General features: G+C 40.8%; 1 protein-coding gene across 1 annotated transcript in view; it reads left to right on the top strand.

The window, feature by feature from the left end:
* Positions 1 to 3915: 3915 nt before the first annotated feature.
* Positions 3916 to 20535, top strand: part of ntf3 (neurotrophin 3) — a 38748-nt gene continuing 22128 nt past the window's right edge. The window contains exon 1 of the mRNA XM_008401435.1: positions 3916 to 4074. Coding sequence (XP_008399657.1) covers positions 4057 to 4074 — 18 coding nt within the window. The 5' untranslated portion in view covers positions 3916 to 4056. The remainder of the gene's footprint in view (positions 4075 to 20535) is intronic.

The following is a 20535-nucleotide window of genomic DNA, read 5'->3' as shown; positions in this document are numbered from 1 at the left end:
CTATTATGTTGAGCCTGTTTGTTCTCTGGCCGGTCTGGGTCTCGCTGTCATGGAGGTGCTGTGGAAAGTATTAGTGTTTACTGAGATATGGTCGATGTTCCATGCGGATCAGCATCTGCGGCCTATTAGCCAAGTTAAAGCAAACCCACTTGGATGGATAGATAGGATGGCCGACAGACAAGAGCCACAACAAGAGGAAGACGGGATGAAGGGCTTTGCTTAGGAAAAGAAAGCTGCTGCACGGTGCGCTGCTCGCCAATAACACACACTCCTCCCCCTGAACCCTTTTCACTGAGGCTTGATTACATTTCACAACTAAATGTACTTGGCTAAAGTCAGGGAAGAACTGTTGCTGTGACTGAGAGAAAGCAGGAGACTGGACATAAGGAGTAGCTGCCGTGGAAACCTGGACGCTCGGCTAGCCCTTAAACTATGTCACGCTAAATACTAACTGGCAAACTACATCAACAAGTGTAATCTGTATAAGACATATAACTTATCTTTTTATAAAGCTGATACATTCTCTAATAAATGCATTTAAAGGGCCAGTATTATGTAAAATTGACTTTGAGGTTTCTATCAGGTTAGAATTTTATTCCCTCGTGAAAAACAGATGTGGATTGTTACTTTGATTTTTTTTCATGCATGTTTGAGAAATCCTTTAATCTCCATGGCAACCATTCAGCTGTGCAAAGCTCCTCGGTGGACCTAGCTCCTCCTCTGAGCTTCTGCCTCAGAGAGCAGCTCTCCACCACTCGGCTCCTAAAGACTAGCCAGCAGCAATTAGCAAACACCTGGTGGAACTGAGCATCAGCTGAGCTCACTACAGGAGCTACTTCTCAGTGAAATGCTGGTTAAAGCATTTTTAAGGGGTTAATAGAAGAGTGACATTGTGATGACTTCCTGAAGGCAGAGCTTCAGAAAGAGACAGAGGCCTAATGTCAATACGTTAAATTACTGCATCAAATTTCTTTTAAGTCATATTTAATATTTAGATTTCATTTTTATAGCAAGCTTACGAAACATCACAGAAGTCTTGAAACTGTCCAATTAGCAAAACAGGTTCACACCAGGTCTTAAAAGCAGGAGTGTGTGCTACATGTATTCATGTTTTTTTTTTACTTTTGTGGTAACATAAACTGTAAGCTCATTATCAAGGACCTTTTGGCTGACAAAGACTGTTATTCTTCACTTCTTCATACAAACACCCTGAAAGGATAAATAATTGCACCCACCCACTGTCAGACGAAGGCCGACGGTCCTCACACCGCTTCCTAAACACCAGTGGTCCATTATGAGCTCGTGTCAACACAAACACATCCCCTCAATGGGAGGTCTGTGTTTGCTCTGAACCGTTAAACACGTTCCTCGCTGTCAGAGCCATAGGTAGTGTGTTCACTGGTACACACACACACACACACACAGACCACACTGCTCCCTACTTCCGCTGTATATTTGTCTACATGTCTGGGAGGCAGCCGAACTGAGAGAAAAGCTCCTCTTCACCCCTGGTTTCAGCCACCGGCAGCAGATCCACGCTTCACCTCGTTAATTATGTAACGTGTATAAATCATATTTGGGGACGGGGAGATTTAACAAGGGTTTGAAAAGAACATATGAATCTACAACAAAGAGTAGAAGGCAAAGTAAAGGGAAAATCAGCAGGGATGGCAGGTCATGCTTTATATTCATGGACAGTAAAAAAAAGTCCCTCCATTTACAACTAGAACCTCAGACATCAATGTAGGAGTTTGGGTCCAGCTATTGATTACATATTATTTTCAATTACGATAATCCTGATAGTACTTTACTCCAGTATTTCTTTAATGTAAAAAAAAAAAAAAAACAATTTCACAATTGCAGTGTTTCTATTAAACAAGAAGCTCAATAAAAATCACATGAAGTCATTACATTACAAATAAGCTTCACCATCATCCTCCTCCTACTTATTGTTGTCTTCTTCATGGTTTCCGTCAATACAACATCCGGTTGTTGGTCATGTGACTCATGAGATGGGGGGGGAAAGTGTTTCCATTGCAGTTTTGCTAAATAAATCAGTTTCGATCAGTTTTTTTCAGCTGGCCCTGACGATGCATCAGATGGTGACTGCTGTTGGCATTGATTGGTTTAGACCTGGTTTGTCCCCAGACACATGAATGGACATTACATCGCTGATGGTACCAGAGTCTGATGCAGTTCTGTCTCCTTAACTCTCTCTGCTTTAGATGGGTGAACATTACATTGCATGGATTCGATGTAATCCAAACATCTTGTCTCCTGAAGTTTGCAGTTTGATTTCTAACAGAATTATGAGCACTATTAATATTAATCTTCCCTTTTCAGCATGTTCTTCCATCATCTGTTCATTTTTTAGATATTCATCTAATTTCCAAGCTCCTTCCCTCTAAAACTTTCCTCCTCCTACATATTTAATGACTTCCCATTCGGTTCGGGGTAATAGCATGGTTGTCATGTCTTGTGGGGGAGCCTCCAGGACCTGCTAGCTAAAAATGTTAGCATTGTAATGATAAAACATTTACAATGCTGCATTAAGGGACTTCTTGTGATGTATGACTAATGCTTAGTCATACGCAGGGAAAAGAAATAGAGTGGCAATAATTCTCAGGGAAAAAAAAGTGTGTCAAGTAAAAGTGTCTGAGTGTAACCAGATGTAGAGCTTATAGTTAAAGTTTGAAACCCACAGTCCAGTGTATATATATATATACTCTTTTTAGTTTTACATAATCAAAAATGAATCTGGAGTGTTGCTTTGATTCTTTCATGCACGTTTAAAAATATGTTAATCTCCATTTTTACAATAACTGAGGTCAAAATAATTACTTGATTGTGCTATAAAACGGCATTATATGCCTGACAAACACAATACGGACCCTTTAAAAGCTTGATGTATTTGACACAGTGACATCTAGTGACGGAAGCAGAAAACTGCAACTAACTAAATATTTTCTACTGATCCCAAAGTTACCAGAGGAGTTAAACATATATTTGGTGAATGGTTTAAAAAGAAAACGTTATCAAGTATCCCCATCACAAGCAACACCAATGCCTAACATCCTGCATCATGAATTAGTAATTCGCATTGTGCATCTACAGAGAAATTTCAAGGTCATTACAGTGTATTTACAAAAAAAAACAACTTTTGTTAACCACGTAGCAGGCTGGAAAGGGAGCACGCATGTATTTCTCAGACGTGATGGAAAAAGCAACACCAGATGTTCTCTACGTTCAGGAACAATAAAGCGAGTCTGTGTGACAATAAACAAACACAAACAAACACATCCATCATGAATCCATAAAGCAGCAAGAAAAGCAAACAGTACATGTGGTAGATGATCAGTTCTGATCAGGAAAAGTCCAACCTCATGTGATGAACTAACACAAAGTGTGTGTGTGTGTGTGTGTGTGTGTGTGTGTGTGTGTGTGTGTGTGTGTGTGTGTGTGTGTGTGTGTGTGTGTGTGTGTGCTGCACTCCTTTTTGTAAGTCTCTGTAGGTGGGCTCCCATAAGTCACAGCTCGGGGCCTCCAACAGTCTCTGATCGCCCCTGCAGCCAGTCGCTCTGGAAGAGCTCGTTAGCGATGGGTGTGTGTTGTGTTTTTGTTGTCGTTTCTCGAAACTTTGAACTTTTCACCTTTTGCGATACAAAAGGAAAAAGGTCACATGCGTGCGTGACTTTTGGTTTCATCCATACGCACGCCCGCACTCCAAACACACGTTTCTAATTCGGTGTCCTAATTCATGTCAGCAGGCTCTCCAGTGACACAACGGTCAGAGCTGCATGCAAGCGAGACTCTCCTGCGCCAACAGCCATCTGTCCTTTAAGAGAGAGAGAGAGAGAGAGAGAGAGAGAGAGAGAGAGAGAGAGAGAGAGAGAGAGAGAGTTGCGCACACCCTGAGCCTCTCCTCTCCCGCACAGATCCAGTGTGGCGCACTGACAGGCGGCAGTCCTCAGAAAGTGGGAAGTTTTCGCCAAAAGCTTCTGTGTGAGAATTAATCACCTTCATGTCGACTCTGTTGGATACTAACCCGCCGATGCTATGGTTACCTTTATTACGGTAGGAGCACTTTTTCTTTTTTTCCCCCCCAATTGTGGTGCTTTTTCATGTGCACAAAGTTCTTCTTCTTTTTTCTCACTTTCAAGACAGAAATTTGATCCAATAGAAACAGAGAAAGTGAACCTAATCCTCCAGCAGCTCCGTTTCCAAAGTTTCCAAAGACGCGCTCTTTGCGTTTTAGGCAGATTTGAAGTTTATTTCCTTTTAGGCTGAAAAAGTTTCAGAGACTGTATATTTCGCTCTAAAGTCACATTTTACATTTTAGTTCCTTCAGAAATGGGCAAACCCGCTCATTTCTGCAGGTCACAGCTGGATTCCAGTAGGAAAACGGAGCAGAACGTGAGACGCGCACCGTGCGCTCCCTGAAGGCAGCGCAGCGGGGACGCACTCATTTTACTCGCCTCTCTGGCTGCGTGGAGGTAGACAAAAGGGATGGGTATTTCCAAACACACACGCACACACACACACCGAAACACACACACTGACACATGCACATGAATGTCAGCAACTCCATTAGTTCTTAAAAGTCTTAAGCAGTCGGAAAGGCAGGTGCTGCAGGGAGTGCGCACCACTGCGGTTCTACTTGCGCCTTTCGGGCTCCCCACGCGCTAATTGCGGGGCCCCCGTGCGCCGGTTTTGTAGGTGTGAAAGCTGATCTGTAACAGATGAGTCCCAAAACAAAGGCGGGCTATGTCTTCAACGGGGGGTTATCTGTCCCCCTCCTCAGCCGCGCCGCCTCCTACTGCATGTGTGCATAATTGTTTGGTGAATGCAGAAGAGTCCCGCTCAGAAATGAACGTTCTCTGGGGGAGAAGCAAGTGGGACAGGACCCAAACGGACTAAAATAAGTGAAAGTTGAACAGGTTTTTTTTTTTTTTTTTTTTTTCCCCCCTCTACGTTTTCCTCCCCAATCTGCAGTATGTGCGGCTGAGTGGGCGCTGTGGGCCCTTTTTTGTCGGGAGCCTTCCTGCTGCAGAGGCCTCGAATGGAGTTGACTTGGAAGAAAAACAATAATGTAACTTTATGAACACTTGAATCCGGTAATGGCTTCCGTCTGGCGCAGAGAGAGAGAGGGAGAGAGAGACGGAAGCTCCAGCTGCGAGTTTACCTGCAGCACTGTGGGAGTCACTTAGGTAAACAGATGGAAGGAAAACAAAATGGGGAGTCAATACGACGAGGGTGGAGCTAATGGGAGGTGTTTGAAGAGCAGCGCAAACATTAGTGTGTATTGTTGACATTTTATGCACGGAGCGAAGGAAGCAGCTGTGTTTCCGTTACAAATGTGCGCTGAACTTCGTCAAAATTCCGCGAATGTAACAAAAAAAATAAATCAAAGTTTCGCGTAAGTAATGTAAACATAAGTTAATTAATCAATTTGTTCACGTGGCAGGTAGCTAAAATATATATGCTGCTGCCATCATTCTCCAACTACTTCCTGTTCCCCTCTTCTTCGTGGTTTGCGCCTGTGACATCCGGTTGTTGGTCATGTGACTCGAGCGTTTACGTTGCAGTTGTAAATGAATTTTGATACCTCAGAAAGAAATAAAAAGTAAAACTAAACACCTCATCCGAGCGCCCAAACTTTTTCTTGAAAGAGCTGTTTTTAAACTGCTGTGTTTTCATTAAACAAATGTATTTTCAAAATGCCAAATTCTTTAACTGTGTGGTCGATGGAAACAGCTAGTGATAACATGCTCACATTTTGAATTAATGAGAAGCTGAAAACTGCAGCATGAACTTATATTCAGCCTCCTCTGAATAAACAGCTGTGTTTGATGATGGGTGATAAAAACACACACACGGCGGTGGCTGTATCATGCTGTGGACTTTCTCTTCTTTAGGAGCAAATGTCAAGTCAGGCATATTTACATGTCATATTTCAGCAACAAAGCAGTTCAAAGTGCTTTGCATCATAAAAACATCAAGTATGAAACAAGTAATAAACGCTGCAGTTTGTCAGATATAATTAAAACCGTCAAGCAAATATACATCAAATATTGATTAATGGTTCACTTACTACTAATCAAATTCAAGAAAATGATTCCCACAGCATGATGCAGCCACTCCTGAGTGTCATTAAGAAGACTGACTACTTCACCAGTTAATCCTCTTCTGTCTGTTTTAAACTGAGGCATCAGAGTCAAGGGGGCTGAATAGAAAAGCATGCCACACTTTTTAGGGTTTCTTTAAATGATAATAATAAATATATATAATTCTCTTTCCGCTTCACAATTACGCAGTCTGACTGAAATGTGCCAGGGTTTGTGGTTTTAGGGTGTGAATACTTTAGCAAGGCACTATAATGCTGTAAATCCTTCTGTCAAAAAACAGAGAAAAAAAAAAGAAGGTGTAACTTTCAAACTGATTGTGCCAGGAAGTAAAAGGTCAAAGATCAAGAGCAGTGCAAACTCGTTCTCAGAAGGACCGATGTCAGACTCTGAACTTTGCACGTACAGTGATGGACGCATTTATTACCGTGTGGTTGGGCTGTGAAGCTTTATCTTTGATTAAGGTGCTGTGGAAATGTTCGCATGTGATGGAAGCCCGCTCCATGTCCGACCGGGTCAGCGTGCGACGCCTTCTGCTCGCTGGTCATCTCCACTAATGAGTGGCGTTTACTTGCACGATGTCACGACCTCGCCTCCAGAAATTTGCGAGGAAAGCGTCTGAAAACGAGGCGAAGCAGTTCAAGTTGATCGCTGATCATGACAGGAAAATCGGATCCCTTTCAAAGAATTTTGACCTCATTCGGTGGGGAAGTCCCCTTTAAGCAGCGGTTTAAGGAGATAATTGGGGCAAGCGCTCTGAAATCCCAGCTTCAAACAGAGTTAGCCTGATGGACATGATACAAGTGAGTAATGGTCAGTGAGGTTTGACTTGAGGTCTGGGATATAGCTGGAGGTCAGGTCCAGTTCAATCTGGTCAGAACAGAAAGACAGACGAAGGAATGATTCAGTTTAGAACGACTGAATGAAATGAGAATTCATCCGTCCATCAGTTTGTTTTCTAATACATCACGACTTAAATACCAGGTTATAAATGTACAGGTATGAAAATGAAGGAACAAAATGAGAGTGTGGGAAGAAGATGGGTGCATGAACTGTTGAGGTGAAGCCAAGTCTGAGTTGTTGTAATCAAAAAAGTCACATATTTTTTGCCTCTACCATACAAATCTTTGCTATATTTTTTCTTCATTTGAACCCCTTACAAAAATTTAAACAAAGAAAAAAGATAAGAAAAATTGCAATCAAACAGACTGGACAAACATTTTTATTTTTATATTTTAAAGGACCTAAATGTTGCTCTTCATATTGATCGTGGACAGTAGCTTGACATCAAGTCAGGCCAAGGCAGAAGTGTGGGAAAAGTAAGAAACACTGCCACCTGCAGGTGGGAGTTGGCGGCCATGTAAACCCAACGTTTTGAATGTTCTTGCTAAAACAATAAACTCACAATCATGAATTAGCTCCAAAAAAGCTTGGAATCATAAAAAACTGGAGGGATCATTATAGTAGTAGCAGGTTAAAAACGATGAAAATGTTACTTATTTGAATGAACAGAAATGCCAACATACGGCTCTGAAAATGCTTCCTTGTGTTATTGCCTTGGGACACGTCTAACTCTTCTCTTCGCCAGCTCCACTCACTTGTAGAGTTCTTCAGGGCTTTGTTCTCGGCTCTTTGTTTTTCTCATTTCAAACGTTGTCTTTGAGGTCAAATGTTAGAAAAAAAAACTTTGCTGATGATCTTCACATCTGTAAGAGGGATGGATTAGATATTTGGAAAATGGGAACGTCGTACTTGTGAGTGGTAAATATTTCAACTACAGAAAGTAAAGATCTGCCTTAGCTGATTAGCATTCATGCTAATCAAATAAGTTCAAAACCGAAGAAGATGTGTATTATGTAATGTGAGTTTAACTTTCATAGATAGTGACTCATGTATTTATAAACCCTTACACAGCTGCTGCTTTTAGATTAAATTGTTATTTCCATGGAAGTATATGAGTGTTACTATGATGATCGCCGTCGGTTGTAGCTCGTAACAATGACCTTCTCATTTAAAACAATACAAGATTTTTGCCAAAATCATGTTTGGCAAAAAAAAAAAAAAAAAGGCAAATGTTGAGTGTCAAAGTCTAAGCAAACTGTGAGGAAACCTTCCTGCAGAGCAGCAGGGCTTCACCCATCTCTGCTCTCCTCTGAAAGCACTCGGCCCTGTTTCTTGTCAGCTGCCTTTGCTTTTCAGAACACCAACGGCTCTTAATAATAAAGTCAAGTGGAACTCGAGTATTTTAAAACAATACAAAGATTTGTGTTAATGCGATGTTAGGTCAAGAGCCTGAATTACGACGAAGCTTTAAGGTTTTCTGACCCGATCTTTTACGCTTTTCTAAGTGTTGCGGAAGTTGGAGGTGAAATTCCCGGCGTGTTCTCGACACTTCCTCTACTGTTTGCTCTTCCTCCTCTACTGTACGCTTTGCAGTCTGACAGTCCTGGCTGCTCTGGGATGGTTTACACATTTAGCCGAGTGTTTATGCGCTGCACATTCTTATGACTAGTTAGAGCAAAACATACTGCGAGGATGTGGATGAGGTGGATCAGTGGCAGTGTGATCAGATGCAGCTCAGTGCAGCCGGGCTGGAATCATCAGCACTGCAACAACCAAAACTCTCCCCGTTTGTCTTTTTCTTACTTTCCCAGTGACACAACAGACAGAGAACATGTGATTCCTTAAACCTGCCGTTTGGATCTTTACCTTCCCTGGTTTTCCGACTCTGTTAACATCCAACCTCTCTCTGTTGTACTCTTGACCTCTGCATAAAGTACTTGACCCTGATACAGCCAATTCTTGGCCTGAATTCCAGCATAACCCAATTTATCACCCCATGCAGGTTATGAGGATATGTATAATCTTGTTGAGAATGAAACTTGTTAAGGGATGAATCCTTACTGAAAAAACTCAATTGCCCATATTTAGGCAGTTGGCGACTTAATTGCCCTCTTGCAATCGGAAGGTTGTAGGTTCATTTCCAGCTTTCTCCTGTCACATGTTGGTGTGCCCTCGGGCAAGGCAGTTGCCCCCATATTGCTTTTCTGGTGTGTGAGCACGGCACTACTGTAAAGCACTTTGAGTGGTCAGTCTGTATGACTGGAAAGGAACTGTAGAAATTCAGTCCATTGACCATAAAGCAATCATAACTACGACTTTTAATCTGCAGATGCAGAATAGAATAGAAAAATCTAAATCAACTGACATGTACGGTGGCCCTGAAGTTCAAACTACATCAACAAATCACTGCATACGATAAAACTGAAAAACACAACTCCATGTTCAAAAACATGACAACATTAACCAAATTTAAGTGGCAGGTCCCAGTGGGAAACCAAAGAGATCGCTGATTGGACGAAATCATTTTTGACGATGTGGAAATAGACTGTAATTTCTTCATTTGTAGATGTTCATAAACAACAACTACGATTTCATTTAATTTGTAGTTGAGCAACGACTACAAATTAAGGATGTTGTGTTTCCCTAATTTGTTCTTGATCTTAGCTAATGTTCCATCCATCCATCCATTTTCTTTACACCTTGTCCCTTCGTGGGGTCGGGAGGGTTGCTGGTGCCCATCTCCAGCTAACGTTCCGGGCGAGAGGCGGGGTCACCCTGGACAGGTCACCAGTCTGTCACAGGGCAACACAGAGACACACAGGACACACAACCATGCACACACACACTCACACCTAGGGACAATATAGACAGACCAATTAACCTGACAGTCATGTTTTTGGACTGTGGGAGGAAACTGGAGTACCCAGAGAAAACCCACCATGCACAGGGAGAACATGCAAACTCCATGCAGAAAGACCCGGGCCGGGAATCGAACCCAGAACCTTCTTGCTGCACGGCAACAGCTCTACCAACTGCGCCACTGTGCAGCCCCTTAGCTAATGTTGTGTTTTTCAATTTGAACTAGTGTTGAGTGATTTGCACTTCAGGGCCACCGTAGACATGCCATGTTTTTAGCCCATCTAAAAAGGACCCAATAAGAATGGTGCCGTTTGTGGCCAGAAGTTTCCCGTTTTGTCCTCCAACCTGCTGGCTTCCTGCTGCCGTCTCACCCAGCTGACCCCTCACCGCGGCAACACCTGAGATGCTATATCTAAGGTATTGCAGTTTCCTTTGAGCCAAACCACCGTGCTAACAAACTGCATGCAGCCCACCAGGAAGTCCCACCTCATTATCTCCTCAGAAGGAGACGCCTCGGAGTGACATATGCGTTAGACCGATGGATCCACCTTTGATATCTGAGCCGGCAGATGTTCAGATGACCTGCAGGCGAAACCTGCTGCTTTTAGACGCATTCTGAAGCTCACCCCGCACTAATCCAATCCGCTACACTTGTCCGCACATTTGGTTTGACCTTAACACTAACATGATACTAATCCTAGTTTGAATCTCTACCTGGAGGGAAACAGAACAGAAAACTGGTGTGGTGGGTTGACCGGCTGATTTTAGATTTTGTGGTAAAATGTCTGGTCTTTACAACGGCATGTTTGGACTGATGTAGATAGAAAGAAAGGAGGAGTACATTTCTGCCAAAAATAACTAACATTTTTAGGTTAGTCTCATGAATTTTCTAGAAAAAACGGAGAAATGTCTGTTTGAAAAGTCACAAATTTGCGCAAAATAACTCAAAAATTTTGAGATTCATTTCAGAAATTTTTTAGAAAAAACGTTGAAATTGGAAAATGTTTGATAATACGTCGTTGTAGGTTTTGATCGCCATGACGATGTCCCTTAACATTAAATTAGATAAAGTTATGTCAATAAGTACTTCCCTCTGTGTTTTTTTTTCGTTGTTGTTTTTGTTTCACTTCAATTTTTGAGCGAAACAAATTTGAATTTCAAGGATGGACTGTAATTTCCAAGCTGTGCTTTTATCAAGTGAAAAATGTTATCTAAACTAACGTGTTTCTATGTAAAAAAAAAAAAAAGAAAAGAAAAGAAAGTACTCACTCCCTTCACCTGATGCTGATGTGTTACAGCTTCATTACGGATCAGTCATTCTTTTACACCTTTGGAGAAATTATGACCCACTTTTCTTTGCAGAATTGTTTTATTCAGCCACATTGAAGGCCCTGTTTAAACTAACTCCACTTGATTTTATCCAGCCTGGACTTTGACTAGGCTTCTGCAAAACCATTATTTAGCTTTTTGAGCCATTCAGAGACGAATCTATTGGTGTGCTTTGGATTATTGCAGCTGCAAAGCTTTTTTTTCTTTTTCTTGAGCTTGGGGTCATGAAGTGATGGTCAGGCTTTTTCTCCTTCAGGATGTTCCGTTAGAGCAGAAATCATGGCTCCAGGAGTTACAGGAAGTGATGATGTCATGAAGCAGTAAAGCTCTGCCATGCCACTCCCATGTCGGACTGTCAATATGGTGTTTTTCCAAAGATCTGTGTTAGTTTGAAATCAGATCTAATGACATGAACATTTCACAAAGTTTCTCTTATATGAATCCACAGAATAATTTCCCAGAAATCTTTGGGCAGAAAAGGAGGAAATCTACATTTGTTGTCATTTTTAGAGCTTTTTCACCAAAGAGGTCTGCTACCAGAGCCTGTTTTAACTGGTCTGCTTTACCACAACCTCAGATTTTGGGATGGTTCTTTTGTGAATTTCGCAAAGCCGCAATGGAAACATTTTTTGCCATCATACACGTCTCATTATCGATAACTGGCCACTGCCACTGGCGCAAACCACGAAGAAGACGACGACAGGAAGTGGTTGGAGGATGATGGTGCAGCGTGTTTTTAATAACTTATCACAGGAACAAACTTACTCACGCCGGATTTTAATTCCATTTCTTATGTAATGAAAACACACCAATCGTGAAATGGTGTTTTTTTGTTTTTGTTCCCCAACATTAGCAGAACATTGACAAAGTTTTGCTGACATTTGTAAAGGGAACGCAGCTCCGTTGCTTCACAGTAGAGCCTCAGAAGCTCTCTTCTTGAATTTCTCTCAGTCTGCACAGGATGTGCCGCTTTTCTCGACCTTTTCTTAAAGCTGCAGGTCTAGCAGTAATCAGGTCTCAGAGAGGCTGGGAAAATTCAGCTTTCTTCAAAAATAAAATGTCAAAAACATGTCATTCGTGACCAACTCAGAACTACTTCGTCACTTAGGTTTGAGAATTTTCACTCTCGAGGATAATGTTGTACTTTAATAATATAAATAATCATTTGGAAACAGCTTTTTGTATTTACTCAAGTTGTCCTTTGGTTTTAAAATGAGTTTCTCTCATTTAATGTCTCCCAGTTTGTTAGTTAGATTCAGTATTCTTTACCATAATCGGTTTATATTTTGGTGAATTGGGACAAAACACAACTGTTCCTCCACATTCTCAGCAGTTCAGTGCAGTTTGCTTCAAGTGAATTTCTTAATGTTTGTTTTACAAAAACATCGGAGACAAAAAGAACCCGGGAGCTTAGACTGTCATGGTGAGTGACTCTGAGGTGGGTTTCATGTCTTCATGTCAAGATTTAACATCGTTCTGATGACGGAGCAAGAACAGGAAATGAGATTTATGGGACGCAGTCCATCCCACACAGGAAGCCTTTTGTCTAATGTATGCAACGGTGTTACTAGTTAAATCCATAACACTGAAGGAATGTATACCCACAGGTCCATTGTTCGTTTCAACCAATATTTTACAAATTTTCCAGCAATAATTCTTTTATAGTTTTTGTTTGTCATCTTTTACCCCAAACAAAAGTTTGGAGAAGCCATTATAACTACATGTTGTGTTTTTTTTGTTGCTAAAAAACCCCCACAACAGCATCAATTTTGAGAAGTTTACGAGAAGAAGTCAAGAACTCGGTTGAATGTTGGAAACGATGCGACTTCCTGCAATGGAAGTAAACTAAATTGAATTGGAAGTGTAGCACGTAGCTCTCATTTAATTTACACATGCTACGCCATTTTAATGTCGAGATCAATCATAAATCTCACTGGCCTGTGAAGATCTCTGGCTAAAATGAAACATTTAGGCTCTGAAAAGATACAGGACTTTTAAATGTTAGAGTCGTCATTTATAGCTTTACTTTTTGAAAAGCTGGTGCTGCTGATTGACTTACTGTCCTTCAGATCTGTTGATTGCCCATTATAGAACAATAAACCACAGAGGATCTGTGTTGATACATTCAGGGAATTACAACAGAGTGACTTAAATTTGAAAATGAGGTTTTGAACACCTTCATGTGGAAATGCAATAGAGGCGTATTAAAATACGGGGGGGAAAAACAGCTGAAGCTACATTTCAATTTCTTTCTGCTCATGTACAAACTAGCACCACAGCGCAGCTGGCTTGTGAAAGAAGTTAGAAACGTTTAATGACAAATAAGCTGCTTATGATCTGCAAACGTGCCATATTCAGCAGTTTTTAATGACTCTATGACACAGTGACAATGCTTGAATTCAGCCAATGATGTTTCAACAAAATAAAGGTTTTCTCTGTCTAATACTTCTGAAGACAACGTAAAATGTTTTTTTTAATCACAGAGGATCTCAGTCATGGCCTTATAAATTGTCTAGCAGTAATTTAGAAATTATTTGCTCATGTAAAAAAATATATATATATATTCTCATTGTTTAACTGCACAGATGAATAACCAGATAAAAGTCAAGTTGAAAACACAAACCTTAATATTGCTTCTACCATTAACTGCCCTTCTTAGGACTTTTCAACATTTCTTTAATCCGAGGCGTTTTCCTTCCAGGTGTGTCGTTTTCTTTGCAGCCTAAACTTTTTGTTGAGGTTTCAGTCAGAGCAATACTGGAAATCCAGTCAAAGCATCAACTATTAATGAACTGAACATAGCCTTTAGTCATTTGTGGTTATTTTGTAAGAAATGCACAAGAAAGGCAATTAAACATCCTTTCCTCACCAGTTTGTTCTCCATTTGACTCAAACATCAAATATTTTCCATCTTCTTCCCGTACGTGTGTGTTAGCTTAAACTCAGACATGAGGTTCCATTTCTCTAGTTTTGCTAATGCAATTGCATTGTTTCCAATAAATAATAAGAAATACAGTTAAAATCACACATGAATAAGTTTGACACACAGTCACTAAAAAACACGCAACACCATCATCCTCCAACTACTTCCTGTTGTCTTCTTTGTTGTTCCTCCCAGTAGTAACATCCGGCTGTTGATCGCCTGACTCCTGTGACGTGATAAAAGTGTTTCCACTGCAGTTTTTCAAGATAAACCAATTTCCATGTAGCTGGAAAACGACCTCTTCCTAAACGTTTTCATTTTTTACTGTATTGAGGGGTTGTTTTTTTTCAAAACTGACGTGTTTCCATTAAGCAAATATTTTTATTTTTGGAATTCCAGTTTGCACATCTTTTATGATCAATGGAAAGGCAGCTTGTATCCTGAAACTCGCTGGTTGTTACACCTGTGATGACCCCAGATAATAACTGCATTGCCTTTTCATGCAGCTCAATCTAATCATAAATCCTCAAATCAGACTCTTGTGAGACGAGTAGAGTCTCGTTTTTGGCTTTACACTTCATAGCTTAGCGGGAAATATTTGCTTTCTAATTGCTTTATCCTGTATAAAAATGCACTAACGAAAGAAGCTCGCACACCTTTTTTTTTTTTTTTAATTCCTATGTCTTAGTTAAGTGATTCAGTTATTGGATTTACTTTCTCTGATTTGAGTTATTTGGAGAACCAGAAAGCAAAGCTGGTCCTATTTTGACTTTCTCGTTTGTGCCTCGTTTGACAAAGACCAAATAATGAGCTGCGGCCATGTGATATGGATTAGTGTTTGTTTCACTGAAGCCTTTTAGGGTGGAGCAATGAACAGTCGCATGCAGTCTTCTCGTCCTTCAACGCCGTCTTGGATTATATTTCACTGTAACGTTTGAAGTTACTGTGCAGACTGGTGCGGTGAGCACTGTTTGTTCTCCAGTGATTCATTAATTGCTAAAAGCTGAAATAAATGCCTATTTGGGGTTTTTCTACTACTGTACAATACAAGCTCTGCTGTTGTCATTTCCCACACTGATGCTAATTAAATTTTTTTCTCCTCTCCAGCTCCACCAAGTTCACTCCACTTAGGTGGGCCTCCTGGTTGAATGTCACATGAGTGACAGCAGGACGGTGTAAGTGAGGATGGGACACGAGAGAAGTGATTAAGATTGACAACTGAATCATGTTCATCTTTGGCCCGATTAGTGAATACACTGCTAGAGAGGCTAATAAGAAAAGAGATTATAACATCTGGGTTTGTTGTAAATTGAATAAGGAATCATGTGGATGCAGCATGATCTTAATGTTAAGCTTTCATACATGCGAGCAAATCACAATAATTGAGAGAGAAGATTATTGTGTTTGTGCAAATTCAAATATGGATGTTTTTGTGTTGACTGTAAAAAACCTGGGATTTGATCATCAGGATCGTTTTCGTTCTGATGCTCAGTATGTGTCCACGTCATCTTGCTCCTGCCGACAATGTGTTCACGAGGAGTATTTTTAAGTGCTAGGCTAATGCTAGCATGGCTTCTTTGCATTTTGATAGGACTTGTTGATAATTCAGCTAACATGAGATGAACTCTGAAAGCAGCTCTGTCTGATGCCACCAGGTGTTTCAGCGCAGCGTGCAAATCAGGTCACATGCAATCATGTGATCAGATTTTTTTCATGCATTGTTTGTATCATGGTAAACTTTTGTGCTTTATGACTTATTTTTTAATTTGTAACGTGATGTGTTCTTTATATAAAAATGCTTTTTGTTTATCATTATTTTATTTTATTTCGCAAGAATGCATATTTATCTTTATATTGATTGTACCTTGAGGGCCTGCAGATGAAAGTTAGCCTTCGTGGCTAACTCTGGCATATATGTGTTGTTCATTGTCCCTTTTTGAAAGAGAAAACAAAGAGTTGATAGATAAACAAATTCATATGAATGACCTAGACTAGTTTTACAATCACGGCATGCAAAGCTAGACCATCATTTTATTATATTTTGCGCACTCTTTATAGCTCCATGAATTACTGACAAATTCACAGACAGGCTTCAATAATGTCTTGTATGAAAATGTCAGTGTATTGTCAATCTAGGTTGTTTGTGGAAATGTGGTACATCCTTTGCTTGAGGGAGGATTGTAAACAGTGTGTCATCTACACTGCATTGACATCATGCAGTTGTCTCATTTGCTCTTGAACAGAATTTAACAGTAATATGCCAAACGTGCGCGTCTTCAGATTTGCCTACATAACATTCCGTTTGATTTTATGGATCTTGCCCAACTTGCTTGTTTGCCCCGGGGGCGGTGGAGGAGGTGGGGGCAGTAACCCGCTCTGCCTCCATTAACCCCTATTGCAAGTTGGCACGAGAGACAGCAGGATTTTCTGGAGATTAGCAAGATCACAATCACAAGAGAATACAGATTGAGTTGTGCGTAAGACCACAATCCTCCTTAGTCGGTGGTGAGTGTGGCCTCGTCCCAGATCTGCTATGCGAATTAGTCAGGACCATCAGCGGCCACAGACCCTGCTGGGTCTCCCAATGTCAGACCATCTACCAAACACCAGAGCAGATTTCTCTCTGCAACACGGCGTACCAGAAGACGTCACTCCGTCGGTTCATGTTGATGGGGAAAGTGTTGCTTAGTTCAGAAAGATAAACGGGAAGAAACTTTGTGTAACATGCAAATTTAGGGCGTGTTGCTGGCATTGCCTTGATTCTTGAGCAGTTATTCACTGAACAGGCAGCCACAGAGCTCCTTCGTGACTGAACCAATCACATAGATGAAACCAAATGACATGAGATGGATGACAGACGAAATTCCACACATTCCACATTTCTGACTGTCATCTTGGTGTAGAAAAACCTTCAGTATTAATGGTTAAAGTAGATCTACTGTTGTGATAGACGAGACGTTTCCTGCTTATGACAATGAGCCACAGATAACCTTTAGTTTAGAGTAATATTGTCAATATCAACGGCTTGTAACGATGCAAAAAATCCTAAAGTAAGCTCAGTTTTCTCAAGAAGTAGCAATAAATATCAATCAAGAACTCCAGTTTATCATCATTCAAGTCAAACATAATGGTGTTTTTTGGTTTAACAGCCATTTGTGAGTTTTGTGAGTAGTGTGTGTGTGTCCATAATGGTGGAACGCTCCACACACACACACGAGCCAAAGCCTCTGCTGAGCCCTGCAGTCTATTCCTGCTTCAGTGATTGTATTAGGCTTGATGCTGGATTAGCTCCCCTGATCTCTTTGTCTGATTTTGTTTGGTAAACTATTACTGCTCTGTCCCTCTTCTACCTCGCACAACCTTTGGTGGCAATCCATTTACCCCATCTTACAGAGTTTGCAGATAGGACATTCCCCATCGTCAAACTTGCTCCTGAGCTCCGTGTTTGTTTGCGCTCCCACCAGGAGGCTCGGCTGGAAAGGGGCACAAAGGGGTCGGGGGGGGTGAAGGAGGGATTGTGGGACGTAATCTAAGATTTGTCTAGATGTGACTGCAAATCATAGGAGTTGAGAAACATCAAAAGAAGCAGAAGATCCATTTCAAAAAGAGACCAGCCAGAAGGGGAGACCCTTACCACTGATCAGCGTAGGTGTGTAGGGTGTCAGTCATGATGCTCTCTGTCAGATGTAGAGTACAAAGAGAACCACATCAAGGTAACACAGGCCTCCTCTCCTTTGTACCTAAAGAAACCCAGCCGGAAACGTTACCCCAACCAGCCATACTGCGTCTGTCCGGCCTGTTTGGAGAAGAAAAACATGGATTAAGGGCCTTCACTTTTCTGTTACTTCCTCTCTTTCACCCAAGGACTAAACCAATAACCACCGTGTTTGCTTATCCAATAGACCGAACTGTGGCAATCACTCTCAGCTTGAGTGCGAACAGACTCCCAGCTCGCATCACCACACAAACAATCCCGCAGCTGCTTTCACTTCTGAGATCGCCGTCTCTGTTTGAAGTGTGACAGCTCTGAAATATGTTTTCTCCCTGCGCTGTGCTCTGTTATGATGATCGCTTTCACTCTGTCGAGGGGTAATAACCTATTCCTGATTCTCTCTGTTGCACATGTAAACTGTGTGCTTGGGAAAAAAAAACTTTTTAAGGAACGGGGATCTGTGTCCAACTTGGCAGCGCTGACAAAGTGGGAATTCCAGATCCGGAGCTTCAGAAGAGACAGTTGGAAAGTGACAGTCAAGGATCCAGATGCTGTTAGAACAGAAAGTAGTCGCAAAACTATTCAGGCTCTAAGTTTTTTGGGGGGGCATTTTGGAGGGTTCGCATTTTGCCCAGGAACTTTCCAAACTTCGGTGTGTTTTAATTAGTTCGAGACCTACGTCAAGCAATCCCTTCATCTTTTACTGAAATTTCAGCAGCAGTTCTGTTTATGTTGCTACCGGCTTTTCAAATCTAGATCCTGAATTTTTTCTTCCCCAGCTCTCTCTGCAGAACAGCTCAAGTTCAGACAACATCAGCAGGAATGTTTGGGGTTGTTTTGTGCCTGGAAGGTGAATATCTGCCCCCGGCTCAATTCTTCTTCAACCTCTAACAGGTTTTCCTTCCGTCTTCCCTGTTTTTAGTTCCATCCATCCTCCGATCATCTCTGACCGGCTCCGAATTTTCCTGACAGATTGGCGTAAAAAAAAATAAAGTGACTAAACTCTCTTGTTCTATTAGCTAACCAGCATGTCTGGTTCTGTGACAGATGGATTTTGTATTCATAGTTTTGCTTCACTTGGCCACTTAAAAGCAACTGTCATTGCTAATGAACACAAACTGAAGCTGGGAGTGTTTCTTCCCAGAATGACAGACTTAATCCATGGAGCATAAAAGACCAGAAAATGATTTAACTTGTACGAGGGATGATGCGGCATTCTGTACAATGACGATATTATCTAACCTGAATAACTGACTGAGGTTCAAGGCTTCAGACCGACTCAATTTGTAGATGGAATGCACAACATCTGCGTTTCTACACAGATGTGGTGCCAAAGATTTTTCCAAAACTGATTTGAGGATTGACTTTTATAAGAAAGAGCTTTTCTGTTTTAATATAAATAGAGACGATCTTCACCACCTATGATTACATCACAATATTGCTTTTCAGATTATAGTTGTGCTATTTGCTGATCACCTGTTACATAAAAAACAGTGAAGAGGGTTAACTTCATTTAATACTGATGTTTTCAGGTGATTTTCAAAGCATGTAGGATACAAGTACATCACAGATTGACAATGTGATGTGACACCTACTGGCCAGTTTGGGAACTACAGTGACTACTACAACCATTCCTCTACAATTGGCATTACTGTAAAGCAGCAGGCTGCAGGCTAGCTACCCTAACAGATAATCTGACGAATTAACCAGCTCAATATAATCTGAGTGTTGGTAAAAATACAACGTTGTGCACAATAATTGGCATCTAGTATGTTACTCAAACTCTAAATGACACTACAGGTTAAAGATAGTTATTATGCCTGTTATCATTAGTAAATTAAGATTTGTGTGAAAAGTAAAGGGTCACAAAACGTATGGATGAACTGATATGAACATTTGGGTCAAAGTCGATATCCGATATTTTCCTATTCTTTCAACACAGAGAAAAAAACCAACTTTTTTTTTTCTCGATGTCCAACACTCAATCAGAATAAACGTTTCCTGGTTCAGCTAGGATTATTATTATTTGTTAATTACCAGAATAATAAAAGAGTAATACAGAAACTGCAGAGAATTTTCTTTAAGTTTCCTTAAACTCAGAAGTTTACACACTTCTGTATATTTGTCAGAATTACCTTTAAAACGTATCATCCAGCTCAGATGTTTTGCGTTTCCTTTCCTTGCGTTTTTTTTTCATCCTGTAGTTTGCTGGAAATTTGTCTCATTCCTCAGGACAGAGCTGCTTTAACTGAGCCAGCTTCTCACCCCGACTCCCAGAAACATCGACTTTGTAAAAGACCCATTTGAACCAAAGCTTTACATTCCAGATATTTTGAGAAGCTACTTCAATATTTCAATTTGTTTTAGTTTGTTTTTGTTTTTTGTCATGACTCCCACTACTTTGTGAAATGGATGCTCCTCCAGCAGAAAAACACCCACACAGCATGATACTCCCACCCAGTTTCATCAGCAGTGGTTTTGGAAACGGACCCGTTTCATAATAACCCAGTCTAATTTTTATTGTTGAACACAAACCTTTACCTCCTGTCTGAATCTTTGATGCAGGTTTGGAATAATTCTGGTAGGCTGGAATCTCCTTTTTATTTATGGCTGTCAGACTTTAAAGAAAGTATTAAGAATTATCTTTAAAAACATTCTATTATTATTGTGTTATTTACCAAATAGAAATAGTTTTTTGTAAAACTGAGACAGACATAACACATAAAATCTTCAATGTCAGAGAAATG

Source organism: Poecilia reticulata, linkage group LG23, assembly GCF_000633615.1.
Source record: "Poecilia reticulata strain Guanapo linkage group LG23, Guppy_female_1.0+MT, whole genome shotgun sequence".
NCBI lineage: Eukaryota > Metazoa > Chordata > Actinopteri > Cyprinodontiformes > Poeciliidae > Poecilia > Poecilia reticulata.
This window is presented reverse-complemented; position numbering and strand designations above follow the sequence as displayed.